Source organism: Micromys minutus, assembly GCF_963924665.1.
Source record: "Micromys minutus genome assembly, chromosome: 6".
Classification (NCBI taxonomy): domain Eukaryota; kingdom Metazoa; phylum Chordata; class Mammalia; order Rodentia; family Muridae; genus Micromys; species Micromys minutus.
The window spans coordinates 40,139,342-40,165,001 of NC_137975.1; the positions used below are offsets into that span (position 1 = coordinate 40,139,342).

A 25,660-nucleotide genomic window follows, 5' to 3' on the forward strand; every position below is an offset into this window, starting at 1 on the left:
AAAACCAGGCTGCCTCCTGCATGCTGGGATTAAAGTAATGTGTCACTATGCATGGCTAAAAATGACTCTTTAATGATAACTATTATATATTAATAAAGATTTTGCTATTAATTCCTTAAACTTAAGTGTTTAGTAAAAAATTTTCTTCTAATACCAAGTATCCAATCCATAACTTCAATGTACTAGGTTTTTATTCTCTGCAGTGCTACAGATTGAACCCAGGGCCTTGTGAATGCTAAGCCATTTAAATATGGTCTTTTGTCCTCTGTAATGTTCAACTTCACTCTAAAAATTTTTCTATTAATGGAAAATCCCACCCATCTTTTAGGCCAGTCTTTTCTTAAACAATATGCTCAAAACTAGGAGATTTTATTAACCAAAACACTTTAAAATTTGTCTCAACTTATGAAAATGTGTATTTATATGAATCTGAATGTAAAGATGTTATGCAAATCTCATGAAGACAGATTTTACACTGCTTTATAGAATAATAAACCAGAAGATAATAATAGATAAACTTAGTAGCCTACCTGCGAAGCAGTTAGTGTCTCCAGTTTATGAAGTCTCTGCAGGACATTCTGCATGTCCTCCTGCAGTCTAATGAGCACAAGAGCGATCTGCTCGTTGAGGCTGCCTCTGGACCCTCGGTCTGAGCCCCAGCGTTCTCCATCACCTCCACTTCCTACTTGCCGGCCCTTGGTTCCTTCGCTCAAATGTGGCATTCTATGCCCTACTTTAAGAGAGTAAAGTAAGTTAGCTAAAAATAAAGGTTTCCTTTTCAAATAGAAATAATCTATTATTCACTTTCCTTGTTAATTCCTTGATATGTAAATAGATGTACAAAGTAAAATAAAAGCAATAAAGTACATAAAATAAACCATTAGCAATAAATAAATAATGATATAAACTTCTATCCTCTATTAAAGGAATGCTGTATATAATTTACTAATATATGACCATGTTTATATAATTCACAAGGAAGATACATGTTCAGAGTAGGTGTTTAAAAAAAAAAAACTCTTTACTGTGGCTGGAGAGATGGCTCAGCAGTTAAGAATACAGATTGCTCTTGCAGAGTTTAGTTCCCAGCACCTGCATGGGTGCGTAAAACCTTTTAATTCCAGTTCCAGAGACTCTGATGCTCTCTTCTGAACTCTGTGGGCACCAGGCATGCACATGGTCCACAATACATACATGCAAAATATTCATACACAAAAATCTTTTTTCAAATGTAAATGCTTATTACTGTAATTAAAACTGATTTAAACTAAAATTTAAACTTAACTTGTTTTAAACTACTAAAAGTTACAATAGCAAATTTTTCCTTCTTGGTTTCAATATATTGTAAGTGCAAAAATAGGTTTTCTAATTATAAACTGCATACTCCTTATACATATTAAAATATCTACTAAGATTTTTACATATTACCACTTATTTTTTCATATGCACCGATTTAAAATATCGCTTTAACCCTCATGATTATGTACTACTTAAATCATATTACAAACATTTATCTCCACCATTGACTCTTGCACTAAAAACACACAATTTCTTAATATAAACACTGAAGTTATTGACCCGACCATTCTGCACACCTGACTAGAGATGATAAATTTTCATTAACACAGAAACCAGGTACACTGCGTGACACATGCTAGTAATCCTAGCACTTGGGAGGTAGATGCAGGAGTAGCAGAAGTTTACGGTCATCCTGGGCTACAGAAAGGGGTCATGGCTAGCCTAGAATACAAGAGACCCTGCCGAAAATAAAAAATAACAGAATACAATTATTTTAAGACTGGGTGTGGTAGTGCACACTTAGGAGTCAAAAACAGGCCAATCTCTGAGTTCAAGGCTAATCTAGTCTATGTAGAGGTCAAGGATAGCCAGGGGCTATATATGGAGAGCCTGTCTCAAAAAAACAAAAAAACAAAAAAAACAAAAAAACAAAAACAACCAAAATCAAAAAACCCTACAATTATTTTTAAATGTGTGTGTGTAACTATGGATGTGATGTGTTTGTGCGTGCCGTGACACATGTGAAAGTCCAAGGACAACTATCATTTTCCCTCCACTGTGGATTCCAGGGACTGAACTATCAGGTGTATTCAGCAAGCAATTTTACCATATCTCAGACTTCAAAACCAAATTTTTGCTAATACAATAATATTGCAATGAATGTCTTTGTATACTAATCTATCTCTAAACTTTTGTGGACTCTCATTTTAGTTACTTTCCTTGTTGCTGAACAAAGTACCTAATCAAAGCAACTTAAGAAAGGAAAGTTTCATCCACGTAGTAATTGTGTGTGCCCTTAATCTCAGCATTTGAGAAACAGAAGAAAGCAGATCTCTGTCAGTTTGAGGTCTATAGAGTGAGTTCCAGGACAGCCATGACTACACAGAAAGGCCCTGTCTCCAAAAAAGAAAGAAAGGAAGGAAGGAAGATGGGGGAAGAGAGGGAGAGAAATAGGGGTGAAAAGGAAGGAAAAAAGTACGTCTTGGCAGGACTGGCACAGCACTCAACATGGGGCTATGGATCACAGTGGATCTGAAGTTCGGACGCCGAGTGCAATGAATACCACTGCTCTTCTCAGTTCCTCTTCTTTACTGAATCTAGAACCCCAGTTTAGAAAAGTCTTCCTAGGTCAATTAACCTACTAGACACTCCTTATAAGCCTGCCCAGTGGCTTGACTCCTAGGCAACACTAAATACTATCAGATAGACAACCAATTATTAACCATCACACAGCCTTTAGTACAGACTGTAATATAATACTACTGAAACACAAGATTTCAACCTGTTCAAGGTTCTTACTTAGTACTGCCAACTTTTTTCAGACAGCTAACAAGAGGTTTATCTTGTTCCTTTTGTCCTCCCCCCCCCCCCCTGTGTGTGTGTGTGTGTGTGTGTGTGTGTGTGTGTGTGTGTGTGTGTAAGAGAAAGAGAAAACTTTGTCTGTGCAGATGGCTACAGAGCCAGAAAAGGGTGCTCGATTTCCAGAACAGGGGTTACAAGCAGTTCTGAACCCTCTGATATGAGTGTTGGGAACTGAACCCAAGTCCTTTGCAAGAGCAACAAATACTCAACCCCAAAGTACAGTATATTTTTAAACATAAACAGGCTTTGTATTAGATGACTGCCTAAGAGCGGGCTGACACAAGAACACTTATGGTATAGTGACGAATGTTAGGCTTTATGACAATTTAGCTTATAAAATTCACAATTTATAAGGGATGTACTGGGCCACAGCCCTACTGAAATTTGAGAAGTGCCCATACTTTGTTCAAATGCTTATTCTCAGTCCTTCTTTTTCTCCCTTCCTTTTTCCATCAGTGGTGGGACTGACCTCAAGCTATGACTGAGCTATACCTCTTGTTCTACACTACAATTCTATTTATTTATGTCCTCTCTCTTCCCCCATTCCTCCCCCCTCTCTCTCATCATCTTTCAACAGTATCTTCATTTCTTACCAGAAATAATTTACATTTTTCTCATTCATATCTAGTCTACTCCCTTATCACATCACTATTACTTCTTTTCACATTTACTTAGAGTCAGGTGTGTCAGAGGAAAGCTCATGCCAAGGCATGCATTAGGTCAGTGGACATCTTAATGGAAGTCAATTATATCCCCTTTAGTGGAGGGACCAAACCCTGAGCACACTTTGCCGCTGACGGCCTGGCCGAGCCCGCAGTGCTCCAATCATTTCCCTTCATACTCACTAGATGATTTGTAAGGAAAGATGGAAGATTCAGACTGGCTTATACAGGGAACAAACATGGCAGCACAGAGCACTGAGCCAGTAGTTGCTCAAAAGAAAAGTCGAGTCCTTAGAAATGCTCCATAATGGGGTGCTGGCTCAGCACACGGGGATACTTGTTAGCCCACGACCTGGCTTTGATGCATGGGAGCCACTCATGGAGAAGACTAATTCCTACAAGTTGTCCTCTGAGTTCCACATGCATGCCAGTGTATGTAGAGTGTACAAACACACACACACACACACACACACACACACACAGTTTTTCAGCACAGAAGACTAAAAAAATAAAGCCGGGCATTGTCACACCAGTATTTGCCAACCAGAGGCAAAGGGATCACAAGTCCCAGGCCATGTCTGGGCCTAGACAATTAGACTGTGTGAGGAGTCAGTGAAGAAGGAAGGACACACCTCTCCCTCTCCTGACACTGGAGAAGTCCTCGCTCTCCCCGCCTCTCTTCTCACGGTGTGGAGCTCCACTGCTACTTCGGCCATCTTCTCCTCCGTGCTTCACTTCACCTTTTCCCTTGACTGCCACCATCTGCATTGTCCCAATGCTGCCATTTCCAGGAGAAAGTTGAGCATCTTCACAAAAACCAGAAGTTTCCAAGTGCTGAGTAGGATCACCACCTAAGTAATACTGAAAGTGTCCACTGTTTGACATAAAGCTGTCTAAAGACTACAAATATAAAATGACAGTTAAAACTTTAAAATATAAATGATAGACCAAAGTTTTCATAATAATATAAATACCGTTTTTCTAAAAGGGCCCTGTTATGTTCCTGCTGAAAATATTCCTTTGTTTAAAAAAATTCTTCAACTTATGTGAGGCTTTCCATAGACAAGAAATAATGGAGATGGGAACTTCCTTTTCAAGGAAAGAGAGCCCTTACTTACAAACTTAGTAAGGAGTCAGAAGAGATCACTGCTCCACTGTCTGCTGAGATTCCTGAGAAACAATATGCAGCACAGACGTCAGAGGTCAATCAAATTGGTACCTGACCCTTCCTGGAGCTGAGTAGTGACTTTGGTCAGAAAAGGTTTCAACTGAGAACAAATGAGCAAAGCTGGGTGTGGTGGTGCATGCCTTTAAATCCCAGCACTCAGCAGCGGAAGCAGGCAGATCTCTGTGAGTCACAGGATAGCCTGGTCTACGCAGTAAGCTCCAGAGCAGCCAGAGCTACAGTCGGCCACTGATACAAAGAACAAATAAGTATAAGCCAAATCAAAGGTTTCATAATGGCAGCCAGCCAGCAATGTGGTCGGATGGAAGCTGATTTAAAAACTTCCAACAGAATCACACTGGTCTTGAAAAAGCTGAGAATGGAGAGCAGGAGAGCTCTGCAGACTAGACAGTGTGGAGATAAGATACACACAGGAGATGAGACTAGAGAACAGACAAAGTGGTTCAGGTATAGGCAGGTGAAAACTGAAACCCTGGGTGTCTCAGAGTTTCTGTTGTGTGCTAAAAACACCATGACCAACACAGAGAAGAAAAGAGTCATCGTGTAAGTCATCGCTGAGGGAAGACAGGAAGAACCCATGAAGGGGTGTGGAGTACTGGCTGGCTCTTCAAAGCTTGATCCCTGCTTTCTTCCACCATCCAGGAGCATATGCCCAATGGTGGCTCTATCCACAGTAATCTGGGCCCACGTACATCTGTCTCAAGACTCCACATGAATATTTTAGTGGGAACATTTTCTCAACTGAGGGTCCCCTTCCCAAAGTTACTCTAGCTTCAGGCAAGTTGACATAAAACTACTGCCAGCATACTAGGCAAAGAAAGAGCAAAAATACTGAGCTTATGTCTTTGACAGTTTTCGGCCATATCATGGATGAAACCAAAGAAGCAGTACGAAGACTGGACTCCTGAAGATTAAATCCATGGGTCAACAGAAAAAGGGTGACTGCCACGAAGTGTGCACTGTGGTGCACGGGGGAGGCATGAGGGAGGCACAGGCACGAAGTGTGCACTGTAGTGCACAGGGGAGGCATGAGGGAGGCACAGGCACGAAGTGTGCACTGTAGTGCACAGGGGAGGCATGAGGGAGGCACAGGCACGAAGTGTGCACTGTAGTGCACAGGGGAGGCATGAGGGAGGCACAGGCATGAAGTGTGTACACTGTGGTGCACGGGGGAGGCATGAGGGAGGCACAGGCAGGTGCCATCACAGGTCAATCTCTATCAACAGCAGCCATGAGTACACATGGAGTTCTGAGCCAGCCTGGGCTACGTAGTACAACTTTATCTTGACGAAGGGAGTAAAGGTACTGATCACCAACTTGCATGGGTTTTCTGTTGTTGTTTTGTTTTGGGGGTTTTACTAGGTAGCCCTGGCTGGCCTGGACCTTTCTATGTAAACCAGGCTGACCTCAAACTCGGGGACATGACTGCCCTGCCTCCCAACTGCTGGAATTAAAGGTGTAGGCCACCACATCCAACCACAGACCATTGTTTTAATTTGTTCTTCCAATACTGAATCTTTACTGAACTCTGAATATTAGTTTTACTAAAAGTAGTTTTTTACTTTAAAGGCTTAATTTCTATTTTTAGTTCTGTGTGTGCATGTGCATGTGTGCCTGTAAGTAAACATCTTCTATGTGGGTTTGTTTGGACGTTTTTGCAAATAAGAGTTAATGCCCTTGAAGCCCAGAAGAGGGCATCAGATCACCTGCAGCTGGGTTCATATGCAATTGTGAGTTGTCTTGACATGGAGGTTAGGACCAGAACTTGAGTCTTCACTACTGAACCAGCTCCCCAGCCCTTGAACTAAAAGTTTTCACTGACTGGAATATAGTCAGTATGAAAAATGTATGTCTGAAGATCATTCAGTTTTCTTCAATATTCAATGTTTTAGCAGGGACAGTAAGTAGCATTAACAGTCTTTATGAGAATCTCTTATGTGGAAGCATCACCTGTCAATAAAAAGCTGATGGCCTATTAGTGAGGCAGGAAATAAAAGATGGGAGTTCTGGTAGAGAGAGATTAGAACTCTGGAAGTTAGAGAGAAGTGAGAGACTCTGTCCAGACTCAGAAGAGATGGACGAATGAAACTGAGAAGTAACTAGCCATGTGGCAGACACAGACTAAAATAAACAGGAGTTATATAAGTTATGAGCTAGTCAGAAAATAAGTCAGGGATTATGGCCTAGGCATTTATTCATAATTAAGTTTCAGAGTCATTATTCTGGAAACAAAGAGGCCAGGCAGAAAAGCTCGTGGCTACAGTTTACCCTCTTCACTTCCATTCTTCTGGCTACAGAATATTTATAAAATACACAAGTAGTAAATTATAATGGAATGCTAGATTATTATATTATTCTACTATTTATATTAGCATTCTAATTCTAATGTATTCTAATAAAATAATTTGTATTCTACTACTGTAATATTCTGATAAAATTATGTAGTATATTTTTTCTTTTGTGTGTGTGAAAGCATGTGTTTGATCTGCCCATGTATTAGTGCAGGCAGGCACTCCCATGCACATACATGCAGAGGTCAGACAGTATCTGGTAGCCTACTCTGTACTGCATATTATTCCCTCAATACAGGATCTCTCACTGAACCTAGAGTCGACAGCAGAAAACCCCAGTGGCCATCCTGTCTGCTCCCCATAGTACTGGGGCAGCCACACAGAGCCACTAATGGGTTTTTCTCCTTTGAGACAGTTTTACAATATAGCCCTGGCTAGACTAAGCTCACAGAAATCTGCCTGCCTCTGCTTCCTGAGTTCAGGGATTAAAGTTGTGCACCACCATGCTGGCCTCTACACATGGCTTTTGAGATGGATGCTGAGATGAGAATTCAAACTTAGGTCCTCACATACTTGTTCAGCCTTAATTCACACACACACACACACACACACACACACACACACACACACAATATGTTTAAGTATTTTCAAGGTTTTTTTTTTTTAGTCGTGTGTATATGAGAAAGAGAGAGAGAGGTGTTTGCATGTGAGATGTATATGTACTTCAATGTGTTCATGGCTGTCATTTTAGCAGTTAAAGTGCCACAGCCCACCGTGGTGGTCAGAGGACCACAGACTCAGACATCTGTCCTTGCTTTCCACTAAACAGGGTCTTTCGTCCTACATCAAGACATATAGCAGTCTAGCTGGCCTGTGACCTTCTGGGGATTCCCCCATCAGCATTTCCCATCTCACTCCTGGAGTATTAAGATTACAAACATTCTCCAGCTTTATGCAGGTTCTGAGGATCTGAAGTCTGCAGGCTTGCACAGCAATCACTTTGCCCTACAGCAGGCATGTTTCCAAAGCAATGAAGAGGCTTATTAGCTACTAACTGAAGTTATGCATTAGAGTTTTTTCTTGTCTTTGCTAGTTTTTGTTAACACACAAAGTAATGGGTTTTACTAAGGCATTTCCGTGTTTGAATGTCATACTATATTCTGTGCACTGGAAATACTGTTTTAAAGATTTCTTAATAGAAAATGTCATCTTTACCTCTTCTTGTCCAAACTGCTCCATAGAATCACAGTATACTTCACTATCTGAGTCACTTGTCAGATGATGCATTCCTGAAGTGTCTTCACTGGGATCTTCATTTGTATCTAAATACAAACAAGTGTCCAGACACTATAACTATACTCTAAGACAAGAAAAAAGACAACTCCACAGTCCTATATTATACTCATTCTAGGAGAGAAACCTGTCTACCAGGATGGTCTCAAATCCATAAGGTTCCTGCCTCTGCCTCTGCTTCTGAAGTGCTGAAGTTACAGGTATTCCACTATACCTGTTTCCAAATCATGGTTTTTTTTTTTAAATAAGCTTCCAAAACTTTATATCTACCTAACTGAACAAATTTCAGCTGGACTTGGGCAGTAAAGGCAGGAGAATGATCAGGAGTTCAGGTCACCAGGTCTACAGAGCTTGGTCCTAATAAAATACACCATGGCTCAGAGACCAGGGAAACTGGTGACCAAGCCTGCCAACCTGAATTCAATCCCTGGAACTCACATGGTAGAAACTCAAGTTGCCCTTCCTGACCTCCACAGACCCTCCTCAGACTTACCATAGAACACACAGCACACACTATGAATAAAATAAAAAGGAACAAATGTAAAAAAAAAATGTCCTGACAGGGCTAGAGAGATGGCTCAGAGTTAAGAGCACTGACAGCTCTTCCAGAGGTCCTAAGTCCAAGCAAGCATATGGTGGCTCACAACCATCTGTAATGGGATCTGGTACCATCTTCCAGTATGTCTGAAGACAGCTACAGAATACTCATATACATAAAATAAATAAATGTTTTTTTTTAAAAAAGGAAATGTTCTGACTGTAATTCACTGTGCTTCAAAGTAACTAACCTTAACAATTTTAAGAAACCCTAAGAAGACATTACTAAACATGACATTTTTAAGTTCTTTAGTAATTCCTAAGCATTCTAGAACTCTTAAGAGTGCTTGAACTGTCAGGAAAAGATTAGAGAGGGGCGCCTGAGGACAGTACCTTGGTGAACACAGACAGCGGTGTTTCCTGTCCACTGAGAGCTCTGACCTTCCGGCTTGTCTTCACTGCTCCTGGCACTCCGGGAAGAATCGGTATGAACGTCACTGTGTGTATCCTGAGCACTGCTATCTTTATAGCCGTTGGTAACAATGATTTCCAAATTCTTCTCGGTGGATTTCTTCATCATTTTCTTATCTTATACGAAAAAAAGAAGGAGATGTACAAAGGTGCCCAGTAGCCAGGCATAATGACTCAGTCTTTAGTCCCAGCACTCAAGGGGCAGAAGTAGGTGGATTCTGAGTTCAAGGCCAGCCTGGTCTACATAGAAAGAAAAAGAAATATTTTTCTAGAATCACTAGTTAATTCCCAAACTACTACAATCCTCTGAATGGTTTCTTATCTGCATAGGAGAAATGGGTGGCTCCTTGCAAAAGGAACTACTATAGACCAAAGCTCACTCAAAATACACATTAACTTTTCAAAATGCCCCCATTCCCTGGGACTATTCTAAAATCCTTTAAAAACCCCTCTTCCCCCACCTCCTTCTCATTATCATCATCATCTTCATCATCTTGGGCTCCAGAGATTATCCAGTACCATGTCAGACTCAAAGCTGCCTAGATCTTCTGCTCCAGAGGATCCAGTACCTTCTGCTGGCTCACACAATATGCTCACACAGACTCACATAAAAATAAAATAAATCTCAAAATTAGAAAAAAAGATTTAAAAGAATATTATCTTGCTCTTTTCTTTGGTGTATGTGGGTATTTTGTTTTGCTAAGACATAACCTCATTATTCACAGAGACTGCCTCCCAACCATTGAAATTAAAGTTATCCGCCACCATGAAAAGCCCCAGTTTTAACTTTTCTGAGAAAGGGTTTCACTATGTAGCTTTAAATGGTCGATTATTCACTTTGTAATTTAGCCTGGATTGAAATCATAGCAATCCTGCCTTGGCTTCAAGCCTATAGGGTTAAATCAACAAACCTGGCTTCAAACATAATCTTTTGATCTGGAGATAAGTAATTCACAAGTAAATGTACTTGCTGTAAAGTTTGATGACCTGAATTCAGTGTCCAGGTCCCATATGATGGAGAGATCTGACCCCAAAATGCTGTTATCTGATGTCCTATGTGCACTATAACACACAAAAACAGACACCTATGCATGCATACATGGGCACGTGCATACAAATGTCCATACAAAAATAAATAAATAAATTTGTTAAAAATACGCGCGCGCATGCGCGCGCACACACACACACACACACACACACACACACACACACACACACACACACCTACCTGGACAGCCAGGACTACACAAGATAACCTGTCTCTAAAATGCCAAAGTGAAATCTCTTTTCATTTTATATATATGGGTGTTCTGCCTACATGTACATCTGTGCATCACATGCAAGCCTGATGTCCTAGGAAGCCAGGAAAGAGTATTAGATCCCCCCTGAAGATGGGAATTCAGATGGTTGTGAGCCTCCATGTGGGTACTGGGCTATGAACACAGTTCCTCTGGAAAAGCAGCCAATGGTCCTAACCACTGAGCCACCTCTCTAGCCCCTAGAATAGTGTCATAATGTTTTTACATCTCGGATAAACTGCTCTAGAAACCTAGAGTCAGAATCAGGAGGATTGGAATCAACCTGAGCTACACAGTAAAACTCACTCTCAAAATACTTGGAACTGAGCACACACATAGCTCAGTGGAAGAATGTTTGACTAGCACATGCAAGGCTTTGCACTCAATCCTCAGCAAGCAAAAAAAAAAAAGTGTACGCCTATGTTCTATTTTCCAAATTCCATTTTGTTTTTCATACAATGCTAAAGAATTCTGATAGAATGCTAGAGTACATATACATATTCCATTCTACAAATAAAACCTTAAATAATATATGTAGGGAGCTAGGGATGTAGCTCCTTGCCAAACATAGTTAACCAGGGCTTAGATGTCAACAGTGCACAAACTGAGCGTGACGGCACTGACCTGTAATCCAGCAGGGAGCCTGAAGGTAGGAGGATCAGAAGTTCAAGGCCATCCTCAGCTACAGAACATATTCAAGGCCAGCCTAGAATAACTGAGGTGGTGTTTCCAAAACATTTAAATGATAAATACTGGGATACAGAGATGGCTCAGCAGTTAAAAACACTGGCTGCTCTTTCAGGGGGCCTGGGTTCTATTCCCTATACCCACAGAGCATCTCACAACCATCTGTGATCCAGTTCCAAATTCCCTTTTCTGGCCTCTGAGGGTACCACATGCACATAGTACACAGAGACACACATGCAGCCAAAACAACCATACCCATAATAAAATAAAAGCAGATGCCCCTTTCTTAATTCTGTAATAGTACATCGTTGCATGCAGAACACTTGGAAGAGTAGCCTACTCTTGTCCACCCTCAGTTAACTCCTATGTGATTTATGATTAAGGCTGGCTGCGTATATATTCCATAGCAGAACATTTTGATCCATGAAAACCTTAATAGTAAAGTCAATACCACAAATGCTGCCACATGCATTAATCATATACAACTTTTTTTTTTTAAATCAGCACAAATGTTCTCTTGTCCTTTTATGAAGTACAAAATGAATGATTAACTGCATTAACCATTTACCTAACACCTACCATTCCTGCCGCTCTGTTCTGCTCCTTTTAACTCTTCTTGGGCCTCTTCTTCCTCAGACTCAGCCCCACTATCACTGCTCTCCGCTTTACCATTAACAGCTTTGGCATTTGAAGAGGTCAGAACATTACCAAGATCTAAAACATAAAACGAAGACATGGGTCAGAGGTTAAGAGCACTGGCTGTCCTTCCAAGGGACCCAGGTTCAGTTTTTAGTGCCCACATGGTGGCTTCTAACTGTCCATAACTCCAGTTCTGCTTACACACCAGCAAAACACTCACACACATAAGGTAGACAACAGTACCACCTGGGTGACTCTTACACAGTACAGCTGCAGCACATGGTACAACCTTGGCTATCTGTGTGCTCTAAAAAAACTTTCTAGAAAATTTCTCCTCAGTAATGCTGGTCTCTTCTTAATCACAGCTAATTTCTTAGCTCCAGCTAACCAACACCAATTTTCCCAGTAGTCCCTTCTATTTTTCACTCTTAAGCCAAAGCCACATGGTCGAAGCTCCCCAGATCTGCTGCTTGCTGCGGCTGGAACATGGCTCCCTTGTTCTATTACATTATCACCTGCTTTCTGTTTTCCAACTCCTTCACTGCCTAAGCTTGGCTGTTCTGGAACGTGCTCTGTAGACTGACTTTAAACTCAGAATTTCTGCATGCCTGTCTCCTAAGCACTGGGATTAAAGGTATGGTCCACCAAGGCTGGATTTAAGCTTTTCTTCACCTAGAACATGCTCTGTCTCAGGCTGGCCTTGAACTCAGAGATCTGCTTCTCATTGCTTCCTGGGATTAAAGGCTTGTACTGCCATGCTTGGACCTAAATTTAGCTGGGTGGGATCTTGCCCCAAGATTCAGCTTCATTTCACTTCCTGGTGCCCCTTTAATATTTGAACTATATATTTTATATTTTTTTCTTTCTCAGCTTGCTATGCTTGCTTAAAATGTTCTTCATAAGACTTAACCAGAGAACAAAGTCTGTGATGGGCGTTTCTGAGACTTCCTTTGTCAATGTAATTAAGTCTGTTCACCTTAGCCTCAGGCAGATGTTTCAGACAAGGGCAAAAAGTAGCCATATTCTTCAAAATACCATAAAAACAGTCTCTAGGACACATTCTGAAATTCTTTTCCACTGAAACCTCTTGGGCCAGGTCCTCACAATTCAAATCAATTTCATTAATGATGCCTTCCATATTCCTACTAAGATAGCCCATTAATCCCCATTTAAAGCATTCCACTGCTTTCCAAATCCAAAGTCCCCAAATACACATACTTCCAATCAAATGCATGGTCGGGACTATCACATCAATACCCAAGTCCCTGGTACCAACTTCTGTCTTAGTTAGGATTTTACTGCTGTGAACAGACACCATGACCAAGTCAAGTCTTATAAAAGACATTTCACTGGGGCTGGCTTACAGGTTCAGAGATTCAGTCCACCATCAATATGGGAACATGGCAACATCTAGGCAGGCATGGTGCAGGAGGGTCTGAAAGTCTACATCTTCATCTGAAGACTGCTAGTGGAAGACTGATTTTCAGGCAGCTAGGATGAGGGTCTTAAGCCTACACCCACAATGACACACCTATTCCAACAAGGCTACACCTCCTAATAGTGCCACTCCCTAGGCATATACAAACTATCACAACACATAATGGTATTCTCTTAATCTATACACTTATAACTACACAAACTCCTTCAATTACCAGTTTATAGCAAAAATAATAACACTGTCTTAACTATCCATTTTAAAGGCAAGGGAAAATTTTAATTTTAAAATTGCCATCACTTGAAAAAGTTGGAGATAAATGACCTTCAAACATAGTAAATGAAAAACAATTTGCTAGCCTGTTGAAAACATCAATATACTATTTTAGCCCTAGCAACAGTCCCCTTAATATGAAATTCAAAAAGAAGGAAGACCAGAATGTGGATGCCTCAGTCCTTTTTAGAAGGGAGAACAAAATACTCAGGGGGAGGAAATACAAAGCCAAATAGAGGAGCAGGGATTGAAGAAAAGATCTACAGAGACTGCCTCACCTGAAGAACCACCCCATATGCAGCCACCAAACCCAAGCACTATTGTCGATGCCAAGAAGAGTTTACTGGCAGGAAACAGATATGGATGTCTCTTCAGGGCTCTCTTAGAGTCATATAGATACAGATGAGGAAGCTTGCAGCTAAACATCAGACTGAACACGGGGACCCCAGTGAAAGAGCTAGAGAAAGGACTGAAGCAGCTGAAAGGTTTCCAACCTTACGGGAAGAACAACATCATCAACCAGCCAAGTCACTGAGGTGGAGAGGGTGGGTGATTGGGAGAGGGAGCACCTTGATGGAAGCAAGTTGAGGGGGAGAAAGGAGGGGAGTGTGAGGGGAAAAGGCATAACATTTGAAATGTAAATACAGAGAATATCCAACAAAATTGAAAAAAAAATAATATAGTTGGACTCCATTTTAATCATTTGTTAGATGAAGCCTCACACTACAGCCGTGGCTGGTTTAGAACTTACAACGTAGATCAGACTGGGCTCAAAGTTGTAGTAGTACTCCTGCCTCTGTTTCCAAAGTGCTAGAATGACAGGCACACAGCCCAGCTAATTTCTTTCCATTCTGTAGAGAATACTACAGGAACCTGTACCACCATCCTTGCACAGGAGCTGTGCTAATTCAGATCAGCACTATGCTGCTCGATCAGGCACTATTCACATTCTTTCTTCCTTCCTTTAGTTACCTTTAGGGTTTAGGGTACACAGACTAAGAACCACAAAACTTAGTCTCAAGCGCTGGGATTAAAGACATGTGCCACCGCCACCAGCTTCCTAGGGTCTCGTAAATGCTAAGCATGAGAGCACTTTTTCATTTTCATTTTTAAAATAATAAAAAAGAAGTGTGAGGGAGGACAAAGTGCACACATGCACACATGAGAAATTCACATCAGTGCACATCTTCATCAAATGTAATCAGAACTCCACAAACCTCCATCAAATAGACATTTGCAACAGAACCATCTGACAGCAGAAAACATAACATCAATTCAGGTATGTTATGAATACTACTCAACATTCAAAAATCTATGTAAAACACTATATTAATAGACTAAAATAGAAGTCACATGATTATCACATAGACAAGATGAAGAAACAAAACACAACTTTATTTTTTGTTATAAAAATGGTAAAGAAGGGGCTAGAGAGATGGCTCAGTGGCTAAGAGCACTGACTGCTCTTCCAAAGGTCCTGAGTTCAAATCCCAGCAACCACATGCAATGGGATCTGATGCCCTCTTCTGATAGCAACAATGTACTCATATAAAATAAATAAATATTTTTTAAAAATGGTAAAGGAATCTTAGGCATAAACCCAAAAGATGCCCCTTGTGTCCTCTGAGAGGCCCAATAAGCAGCTGGAGATGCAGATACTTACACCCAACCAACGGACTGATGTTCAGGCCCCTGTGGTTGAATTAGGGAAAGCTGGAAGAAGCTGAGGAGGAGGGTGACCCCATAAGGAGACCAGCAATCTCAACTAACCTGGACACCTAAGATCTCCTAGACACTGAGCCACCAACTAGACAGCATATGCTAGCTGGTCCAAGGCCCCTGACACATATACAGCAGAGGACTGCCTGGTCTGGCCTCAGTGGGAGTCTTGCCTAACCCTCCAGAGACTTGAGGTCCCAGGGAGTGGGAAGGCCTGGGGGTGAGGGGTGTCATCCTCTTTGAGATGGGGGGAGGAGGAATGAGATGAGGAACTGTGGGTCAGTGGACAACAGACTGGGAGGGGGGCTAATGACTGAACTATAAAAAAGTAAAAGTAATAATAAAAAATAATAAAATAAAAATGGTAAAGAAACAAAGAATACAACAGAACTTCCTTAACCTCATAAAGCAAAACACCTTGAGAGACGGGCACCGTTGTTAATACCACTGGCTGCTTAGGATCTGGATACTATGCTGAGAACCCTCATATGTGGTTGCTGATAATCACCCAAACTGAGGTCCCAAGGGGTCTGATGCCCTCTTCTGCCTCCCAAGGTACTAGGCATACAAGTGGTACATAGGCACACGTGCAGACAAAACACCCATACATAAATCTTTACACTAAATGATCTAGGAGCTGGAGAGATGGGTCATTGGTAAGAACAATATCCTGCTCTTCAAAAGGACATGGGTTTAATTCCCAGTCCCCACACAGTGGCTCACAATCTGTCTACAACTCCAGTTCCAGAGGATCGAATGCCCTCTTCTGGCCTCCAAGGACACCAGGCATAAAAATGGTACACAAACACTTGCAGACAAAACATCCATATACACAAAATAAAAAAAAATAATTTGTAAAAACAATCTGCTATCCATGGCATGCTCATATGTACAGAAAATTCTCAATACCAGAAACAAGAAGAAAAAATAATTTCAGGTATGAATGGCACATATTTTTTAATCCCAGCACTCAGGAGGCTGAGGCAGAATCTCTTATGAGTTCTAGGCTAGCCAGAGCTACAAAGTACAACTCTATCTCAAAAATACATACATGCATACATACATACATATATACATACAGGCAGGGGAGATGGCTCAGCCATTAAATAAACAAGTAAAGGAAGAAAAGAAGAAAGGAAGGAAAGAAAGAAAGCCATTAGAATAAATTGCAGATACAAATGAAGCATATAAGACTGATAAACCAAAACAATTCTATATTTAGTGATATTACTTAACTAAAAGTAAATTTTAAAAAATAATTCAACCTACCATAGCGTATAACACAAAAAATAATTTACAATACAAAAGTATAAAATACTATTAAGAGAATATGATGCTGGGTAGTGGTGACACACGCCTTTTATCTCAGTACTCACAAGGCAGAGAGGCAGGAGGATCTCTGAGTTCGAGGACTGTCTGGTCTACAGAGGGAGTTCCAGGATAGATAAGGGCTACTCGGAGAAACCCTGTCTCGGGAAAAATCCAGTACTAGGAGGTGGAAGAAAGAAGATAACTGTTCCAGTCAGCCTCCTCTACACAGTAGTTTTGGGCCAACCAGGACCTATTTATGCCAAGACTGTGTCACAGTAAATGAGCGTGTAAGTGAGCAGAGGAGCAGGTGGCATGGGCGCACACTCCTGTAACCCCACAGCCTGAGGAGGAACAGACTCATCCAGGGATCAAGGCTATCCTCATCCAAATAATAAGTTCAAAGCCAAGGCTGTAACAAGATACCGTTTCTAAATAAAATAAGTATTTTACAAACAAGCTAAAAATCAATTTAATCCATGCTATAAATAACATATTTCATAAGACAATATCATTTACAAAAACAAAACTGGGCAGTGAGATGGCTCAGTAGGTAAAGGCTGCCAAGCCTGAGGGCCTGAGGCTGACCCTAGGACTTACTAGGAAGAAATAGACAATGAAGTCCCACAGTTTGCCCTCTGACCACTGCCCTTGGCATAGCAGGATGAGTGCACTGGAAACATAAGTTTACTAATTTAATTAGGAATACAAAAAACTATAAAATCTATATTTCTGTAATATAAAAGTGAACCACTTGGAAAATTTTAATAAGACTAAAATATATAGTTTAATATTTTAGAATCCTGATACAATGTTTGCTTTGGATATCAATTTCTAGATGATAAATTTATTTTATATGTGTTTTTATTTTTTTCTATTGGTATTTTTAGTTATTTAATTTTACTTCATGTTTGGGGTTTGCCTGCACATGTCTGTGCACCATTTGTGTGCCTGGTGCCCTCAGAGGCAGGAAGAGGGCACAAGACTGTAGAACTAGAGTCAGAGACAATCACGAGCCACGTGTCAGTGCCACGAAGGGAACCCAGCACCTCTGGAGGAGTAGCCAGTGCTCTTAACCACTCAGTGGCTGTCCCTTCAACCCCATTACTTATCTGTTTGAGGGTACGTGAATATGAGGGGATTCCATGTGTGTGGGGGGATGGCCACAAAGCCAAGATGGCATCTGGTGATACCTTAGAGCCAGGATAATAGGCCGTGTCGGCTGCTTGACACAGGTGCTGGGAATCATACTCGGTCCTCTGCAAACTAGGAAGTGTTCTTAACTACTGAGCCATCACTCCAGCCCCCCTGTCCTGCAAATTTTAAACAACAGTTTTACATGGATTTCATTATTCCTACCTTCTAAGTACTTGGAGATTTTCTCCAATCGGACTGGCATGTGAAAGTAAAAGAGAAAATTAATATATAATCAGCTGCTGAATTAAGGTAAGGGATCATAAAATGGATTAAACATGCCTGTAATCCCAGGATATAAGGCAGTGAGGCAGGAAGTTAGTGAGTTAGAGACCAGCCTGTCCCAACCCTTGTTCATGAGATGGTGTGTGTTAAAAAGAACAAAGATCATACAACCTGAGGTCAAGTCAGAATTCTTGCTGCCCTTTTTGTCTTCTACAATCTCATAAAATGGACCTATAACATGAAGCAACTCCTCCACTTTCTCAGTCATGGGCATAGTTTCAATAATCTGTACATAAGAGAAAAGAATACCGTAAAGTCACCAACTGTTAAATTGATTTGTAGTTGTATAAAATCTACTTTTTCAAGTTTGTCAATAATTTTTGGACTTGAAATTCATTAGCACACATCCCAAAGGGAATACAATGTATATAAAATGTATATAAACTACATTTTTTCAAGAAAACCAAAGATCTAAAATCTAAAAGTCTTCTTGGGGCTGGAGAGATGGCTCACCTGTTGAAAGAGAACTTGATATTCTTAAAGGGGACCAGACCCCAGCACCCACATGGTGGCTTACAAGCATCTGTAGCTCCACCTCTACCCCCTTAGGGCTCCTACATGTATATGCTCCACAGACACTCAGGCACACACATACACATAAAGAAAACGTTTCTTATTTTAAAAGTATTCTTGTTTAAAGACTATTTTACACAGGCTTCACATGAAACTATGTGGGAACCTTTAAGTTGTACATCAAAAACAGGTGTGGCATGGCACTAAAACAAAATCCCCTCATATCCGCTGCTTGATACTAAGGAAGTTTCTAAGAGATCATAAAGCAGGAATTGATAAATACTTTGACACCTTCAAATTTAGAATCATCCATTGGTTTGGTTTTGGGTTTGTGGTTTGTTGTTGCTGTTTTTGTTTGGGGTGGGAGGTGCATAGATCTCACTGTGTTGCCCTGACTGTGCTGGAACTCCCTATGCAGGCCAGGCTGGTCTTGAACACAATTGCAAGTGCAAGTAACTGGAATTACTTGCTCCCTTCCTCACGTTAAACTAAACCATTACTCTATAAAACTGGATAGAAAAAAATGAATAGACATTACTGTCAGTTCAACTTTATACTGAATCATATAAATGTATCCTGAAAATTATACATTATTTAAGGTAAGAAAGATTAGCAAGCTGGCCCACTGACTAAAGGCACTTGCTGCCAAGGCAGACAACCTGAGGTCAACACTCAGCGCCCGTACAACAGAAGAAGAGAGCCAATTCATACAAGTTGCCTCCTGAATGTCTCCCATGCACTATGACCACACACACACACACACACACACACACGCACGCACACACGCAAATAACTAAATATAAGTTTTTAAAACCGGTTATCAAAGTGCAGTGCCATTGATTCACTCTGCTTTGAATGCTCCTTAGTGTTTATGCTCCTGATACTGCTAACCGCAGACGAATTAAACTCTGCCCTATGGGCCCAAGTCCACTAAATAGAAGTTGTGAAATGTGACAAAGGGCACAGAAAGAGAAGCATGAACAAGACTAAATATAAAAAAATAAATAAATCTGAATTTTCCAATAGAAGCTGCTGAAAACCCTCTGGGGTTGGGGAGACTAATTCCCCTATTACAGATTTCCTTTAAGTTCAAAAGCAATTTCTTTAAGATCATCAGACTGGACTGGGCATGTAGTTGAGTCAACAGAGTATTTCCCCAACATGTATGAAGCCATGGGGCTGTACCTCCAATACCACAAACAACAGGGCTGTGTGGTGCCCATCGATAAGGTCACCCATCGCATGTCACTTGTCAACGTTGAGGCTGCTGAAGCTACATAAGACCTTGTCTCAAGAAACTAAAATAAAAAAGCAGAGGTGCTGAACATACAGCTTGATGGGACAGGAGCTGACTTGACAGCATGCTTTTAATCACAGCTACTATCACACACGAGACAAGTAAATGCAAGCTCCTTTGAGTGTTTCTACTCTCTGCTATAAATTATTTCCCCTACCTTTTTCATTTCTTCAACATATGCAATCATGGCTTCCTCTTTAGTCATGTCACCCAGGGCACTCCAAGCATCCCTAGAAAGGAAAACACAAGAACAGTAACAAAAGGTACTTGGTTTCTGACTCAGGCACCATAGTTCATGCCTGAAGCCATTAGAGAATGCAGTTGTGCTAAGTGCAGAAAATGAGCGTGAGCAGAGAAAATCCTATGGAGTGAATTAAACAGCTCCCAAAAGGACACAACAGGCTTTGTCTCATTTACAGATCTTAAGCTTGAACAGAAGCTCACGTCTATGCCAACGCCATCAAAGGTAAGTGACATGAGTAACAAGGGAACTAATAAAAGAGAGAGAGGAGTCCAGCAGAGTATGGGAGGAATGTGCTCAAGGTACATTACATATATGAATGCAAATGGCCAAATGGAACCTTTTATAGTAATTTTTGAAAATATATAAAAAAAAATAGAGATTTTTGGGCTGGCAATATGGCTCAGTGGTTAAGAGCACTGATTGCTGTTCCAGAGGGTCCTAAGTTTAATTCCCAGCAACCACATGGTGGCTCACAACCATCTGTAAAGGGATCTGATATCCTCTCCTGACATGTCTGTCTGAAGACAGCTACAGTGTACTCATATAAGTAAAATATATAAATAGTAAAAAAAAAATAATAATAATCAAGCACTAACCCATCAACATATATGTAGAGCACAGAAGACTATAAACTATTCATAAATATTTCCTAAGGACCCTCTCAAAGGTTTTAGGAATTTTATTAAATTTATTTGCATGTGTATGTATCTACAGAAGTTTATGTGTACCACTTGTGTGCAGGAACTCATAGAAGCCAGAAGAGGTTGTTGAATTCCTGAAATGGGAGTTACAGGCAGCCATGAGCCACAATATATGTGCTGGGAACTAAACTTAGGTCCTATGCAAAAGTAAGCACACTTAACCACTGAACCATAACACCAGCCCCAGAGATCTCTTTTCATTTCTGTATTTATTGATGTGTACATGTGAGCCTGAGTGTATGCATATGTATTTACATGCATTTACCCTCCCAGGCCAGAAAAAGGCATTAGATTCCCTGGAACTGGAGTCCCAGGCAGTTGTAAGACATCTAGTGTGGGTGCTGGGAACCAAACCCAAGACCTTTACAAGAGTACAAAGTGCTCTTAACCACTGACACATCTCTCCAGCCGCAGAAAAATAAAAATAAAAAATAAAGGTTTTATGTCATTATAAAGAATAGTATCAGTAATAAATAGTTTAGAAGATTATAAGAACTCTGACAGCCATGTTGTAAACAAATTCCCCCATTGATTTAAATATGCAGTCAAATTATGTACTAGAACTAAGAATGGAACAGGACTAGGGACCTAGGGACCTAGTTCAGGTGGTAAATTACTTGACTAGCATGTACAAGGCCCTGAGTTCAATCCCAAGCACAGAATAAATTAGCAATTGTAGTTAATGTTTGTAATCTCACCTATAACCCCAAATCTGGGAAGACAGAGAGGGAAAGCAGAAATTCAAGGCCATCTTCAGCTACATGTGAGTTTTAGGATGAGACTGTCTCAAAAAAAACACAAATCTTGTCTTGATACATTTTTCTTGGAAGCAGTTAACTGTGTCAAAGGTCAAATTTAGTAAAAGAAGTAATTTCTTTATCTGTGAATCTGATGATTCGCCATACTTTATTGATAAAAAATAATCTAAAATTTATCTTTGTCAGATATTTATAAACCCACAGTAATATTTAGACATATCAAGCTGTTCACAAGTATTAGTCGATTCAGAAAATAGAAGAGGATCTAGATATTTCATGACTCTTTTAGCTACAACATTAACAACCAATATTCTTCTCAAGGGTCAGAAGTCATCTTAAACCAAAGCTAATGTGGCAGTCCCCAAGTCATACCTTGTTACACATTACCTTCAAGTCTCAAAGCAAACAATTCAGTTAACAAACAAAGGCCACTATTTTCTTTGGCAGCTCAAAGAGATAAGAAAAGGTTGGTTTGGGGTTTGTTTGCTTGTTTCTTTGTTTGGTTTTGACCTTATACTCACTATGTAGCCAAAGTTGAGTGGCTTTGAACTCCTGATCCTTCTGCCTCTACCTCAGACTGTTAGAATTACTGAATTGTCCTACCCATGGCAAACTTGCTCACTTAGTATGGGGACTAATCCGGGAGTAGAGGAAGGAACCTCTATAAAAGAAAAAGAAAACTAAGTACAAACATTTACTCAGTTTTCTATCTTCATGACATTTTGCTGTTTTCCTACCTTTCCCAAGATTTTCCTCATTATGTAAAAGTATATTAAGAACACTTTAAAAATAAAATTGTGAGAAATACCTATGCACAAAACATAAAGTAACAGCTACATAATTAACTCATTTAAATGAAAAGTCTTTCTTAGCTCTATAAATGAAATTACCATTTATATCTTCCAATAGGATCCCAGAATCCAGGCCTTGAAAGTTTACAGGGTCCTTCAGTTGCCTGTTTGTAGAAGCTATAGAACTTAAGCATCATTTCATTTGTTGGCTGGAACGATCCTGTAGGAAACATATATTAAATACAGGTCACTTGGGACCATCACTCATAACATACAGCCCTGTATTAGCTAAGCCACACACACTTAGTGATTTTTTTGGTTTGGTTTGGTTTTATTCAGATATAATACACTGTAGCTCAGATATAATACATGCCTGGACATGCTATGCAACCCAAACTGGCTTCAGATTCACAGCAATGTCCCATTATCAGCTTCCTGAATGCTGAATTAAAGCAGAAACCACCACACTTGGGCTAAAGCTCCTTTGATTTCAAAAAGTTCTGGAAGTTCAAACTTTTAACAACAGTATCAGTTCATAAAAAAAAAAAAAAAAAAAAAAAAAAAATGGTAACCATTTTAAAGATGTAACTGAAATAACCATCAAGTGTTACATTAAAAAATATGTATAAAACTATTTTCAAAGAAATTAATGGTGGTCCAACAGTGGTGCAAACCTTTAACCCCAGCAATCTGGAGGCAGAGGCACATAGATCTGAGTTCAAAGCCAGGCTGGTCTACAGAATGAGTTCCAGAACAGCCAAGGCTACACAGAGAAACTTTGTCTCCCACCCCCCCCCCCCAAATAAAGAAAAAAGAAATGTGTCCAAACTAAGTACCTCTCCCAAAGTCCTTTATCTGGTGAAAACTTGAAATTTGGACAAGACATTGATATTTAATAACCAGTGTAACCATGTAGTTTTTTTTACTACTCAGATTCCCACTTTCAGCTTTACTTTCCAAATGTTATTATGCATTTTAATTTTTTGTTTTTTTATGTTTCTAATATCATATTTTTATGGTTTCTGTTTGCTTGTGTGTTCTGATTTTTGAGACAGGGTTTTTCTCTATATCCCTGGCTGTCCTGGAATGAGATTTGTAGACCATACTGGCATCAAAGTCAGAGATCCTTTGCCTTCCAAGCTCTGGGATTAAAAGCATATACCATTACCACCCAGCTAATGTTTCTATATTTAAAACTCTCAAATTATATAAGCAAGTACTGTAAGTTAAGATATTCAATAAAGCCATAAATTTAAATATTAATATTTTAAAAATGTATAATTACTATACCTCTTAAAAGACTAATTGTTCATTACAGTTCTAAAAACTATATTACATAAAAATATAAATAAAAGCATAAGAAGTTTCATGACCTAATAATAAATGGGGGAAGGAAGGAAGCATCTTTAAAAGCTATAAGCAGAGGCTCCAGAGACAGCTCAGTAGTTAAGAGCACTGGCTGCTCTTGCAGAGCCTAGGTTTGATTCCCAACATCCACATGACAACCCACACCATCTACAACTCCATCTCCAGGGTATAGGACACCCTCTTTCAGCTGCCATGGGCACTAGACACATAAAAGAACACAATCAGGCAGAACATTCACACATTTAAAAAAAAAAAAAACACCATATGCAATTACCCCTAAATAAGTATTCGTGCATGTGTAAATAAAACAGTATACCAAGTGGGATTATCTATCTATAATCTCAGCACACAGGAAACAGAAGCAAGAGGATTACAGGTAGGTGACCATCACAGGATGATCAGCAGCGTTACAGAATATGTTCCAGGCTAGCACAGTCTACTGAGCAACACTCTATCTCCTATCAAGTACAACACAATATGCATTAAAATGTTAAGAGGAAATGTTTCTGAGATAGTAGGTAAGTATGGAGATTGTTACTTCATTTTTCCTTTTTCTGTTTAAAACTTGATTTTTTTTTTAATTATATGTGTGTGCGGTGGTTTGAGTATGTGTTTGAATACTTGGCCTATTAGGTGGTATTATTAGGAGGTGTGAGTTTGATGGAGTAGGTATGGCCTTGTTCGAGGAAGTGTGTCACTGTGGAAGCAGGCTTTGAGGTAGAATATGCTCAAGCTATGCCAATGTGGCACTCAGTGGCTTTTGCTGCCTATGAATCAAGATGGAGAACTCTCAGCTCCTTCTCTAGGACCATGTCTCCCTGCATGCTGCCTTGATGAAAATGGACAAAACCTGTGAAACTGTGAGACAGCCTCCAAAAAACTGTCCTTTATAAGCATTGCCTTGGTCATGGTGTCTGTTCACAACAGCAAAACCTTAAGACAGTGTGTATCTGCATGGGCATTTACATGGGACTGCAGGTGCCTGCTGAAGGGCAGAGGCATAAACTCCCCTGAAGCCAGAGACTCCGAGGAATTTGTAAGCTGCCTGATGTTAGGAACTGAACTCAGGTCCTCAGAAGAGCAGCAACCACTCTTTTTTTTTTTTTAATTTATTTATTTTATGTGTATGAGTACACTGTAGCTGTCTTCAGATGCACCAGAAAAAGGCATCAGATCCCATTACAGATGGTTGTGAGCCACCATGTATGTGGTTGCTGGGAATTAAACTCAGGACCTTTGGTAGAGCAGTCAGTGCTCTAAACCAGAGCCATCTCTCCAGCCCCTGCAGCAACCGCTCTTAACTGCTGAGCCATCTCTTCATCCCAGTACTTAATGTTTTTCGAAAGCAAAAACTGCTATAAAAACAGTAACTATAAAGATGGTTTATAATATATTATATATCAAGTATTACATGCAGTAATCAAAAGCAAATAGGTTTTTTTTAACTAAAAATTACAACACAGTCAAATTGAAAACTAGTAGTTCAGGTTTAGCCAAGAGTATATAATTAATTCCAAAATTACCTTAATAACTACCTATATAATAGATCAATATTTAGGGTTTTTTCTTAGATACAGTATTCCAACAAGATAATTATTTTCAATACAGCAAAGAATAAAAACAGAAGTAAAACAGTTAAAATGAGTTAACAGTACAAATCTAAATTTAAAAGTTCAAAACCTGTAAAAGGGGGGTGGGTGAGACAACTCAGCACATCCAAGGCACTTGTAACCATCATGGAAAGAGAAAATTAACTCCTGTAGCTTGTCCTCTAACATCCGCAAGTGATACACACACACACACACATACACACACACACACACACACACA

The 25,660-nt window shown here is 40.0% G+C and overlaps 1 protein-coding gene across 8 annotated transcripts in view; it reads right to left on the reverse strand.

Moving 5' to 3' along the window:
- The window catches only part of ACBD5 (acyl-CoA binding domain containing 5), a gene marked incomplete at its 3' end in the record, with an annotated part of 46,081 nt that overhangs the window by 16,342 nt on the left and 4,079 nt on the right, over window positions 1-25,660 (reverse strand). For 3 of the 8 annotated variants that reach the window (XM_080918442.1, XM_080918435.1, XM_080918437.1), the window contains exons 3-10: window positions 22,562-22,682; window positions 20,126-20,198; window positions 18,270-18,384; window positions 11,885-12,019; window positions 9,243-9,437; window positions 8,235-8,341; window positions 4,175-4,442; window positions 531-733 (exon numbers count right to left, since the gene is read on the reverse strand). In XM_080918442.1, coding sequence (XP_080774568.1) covers window positions 531-733; window positions 4,175-4,442; window positions 8,235-8,341; window positions 9,243-9,437; window positions 11,885-12,019; window positions 18,270-18,384; window positions 20,126-20,198; window positions 22,562-22,682 — 1,217 coding nt within the window. The remainder of the gene's footprint in view (window positions 1-530; window positions 734-4,174; window positions 4,443-8,234; window positions 8,342-9,242; window positions 9,438-11,884; window positions 12,020-18,269; window positions 18,385-20,125; window positions 20,199-22,561; window positions 22,683-25,660) is intronic. The other 5 variants (XM_080918439.1, XM_080918440.1, XM_080918436.1 and 2 more) reach the window with 3 other exon arrangements.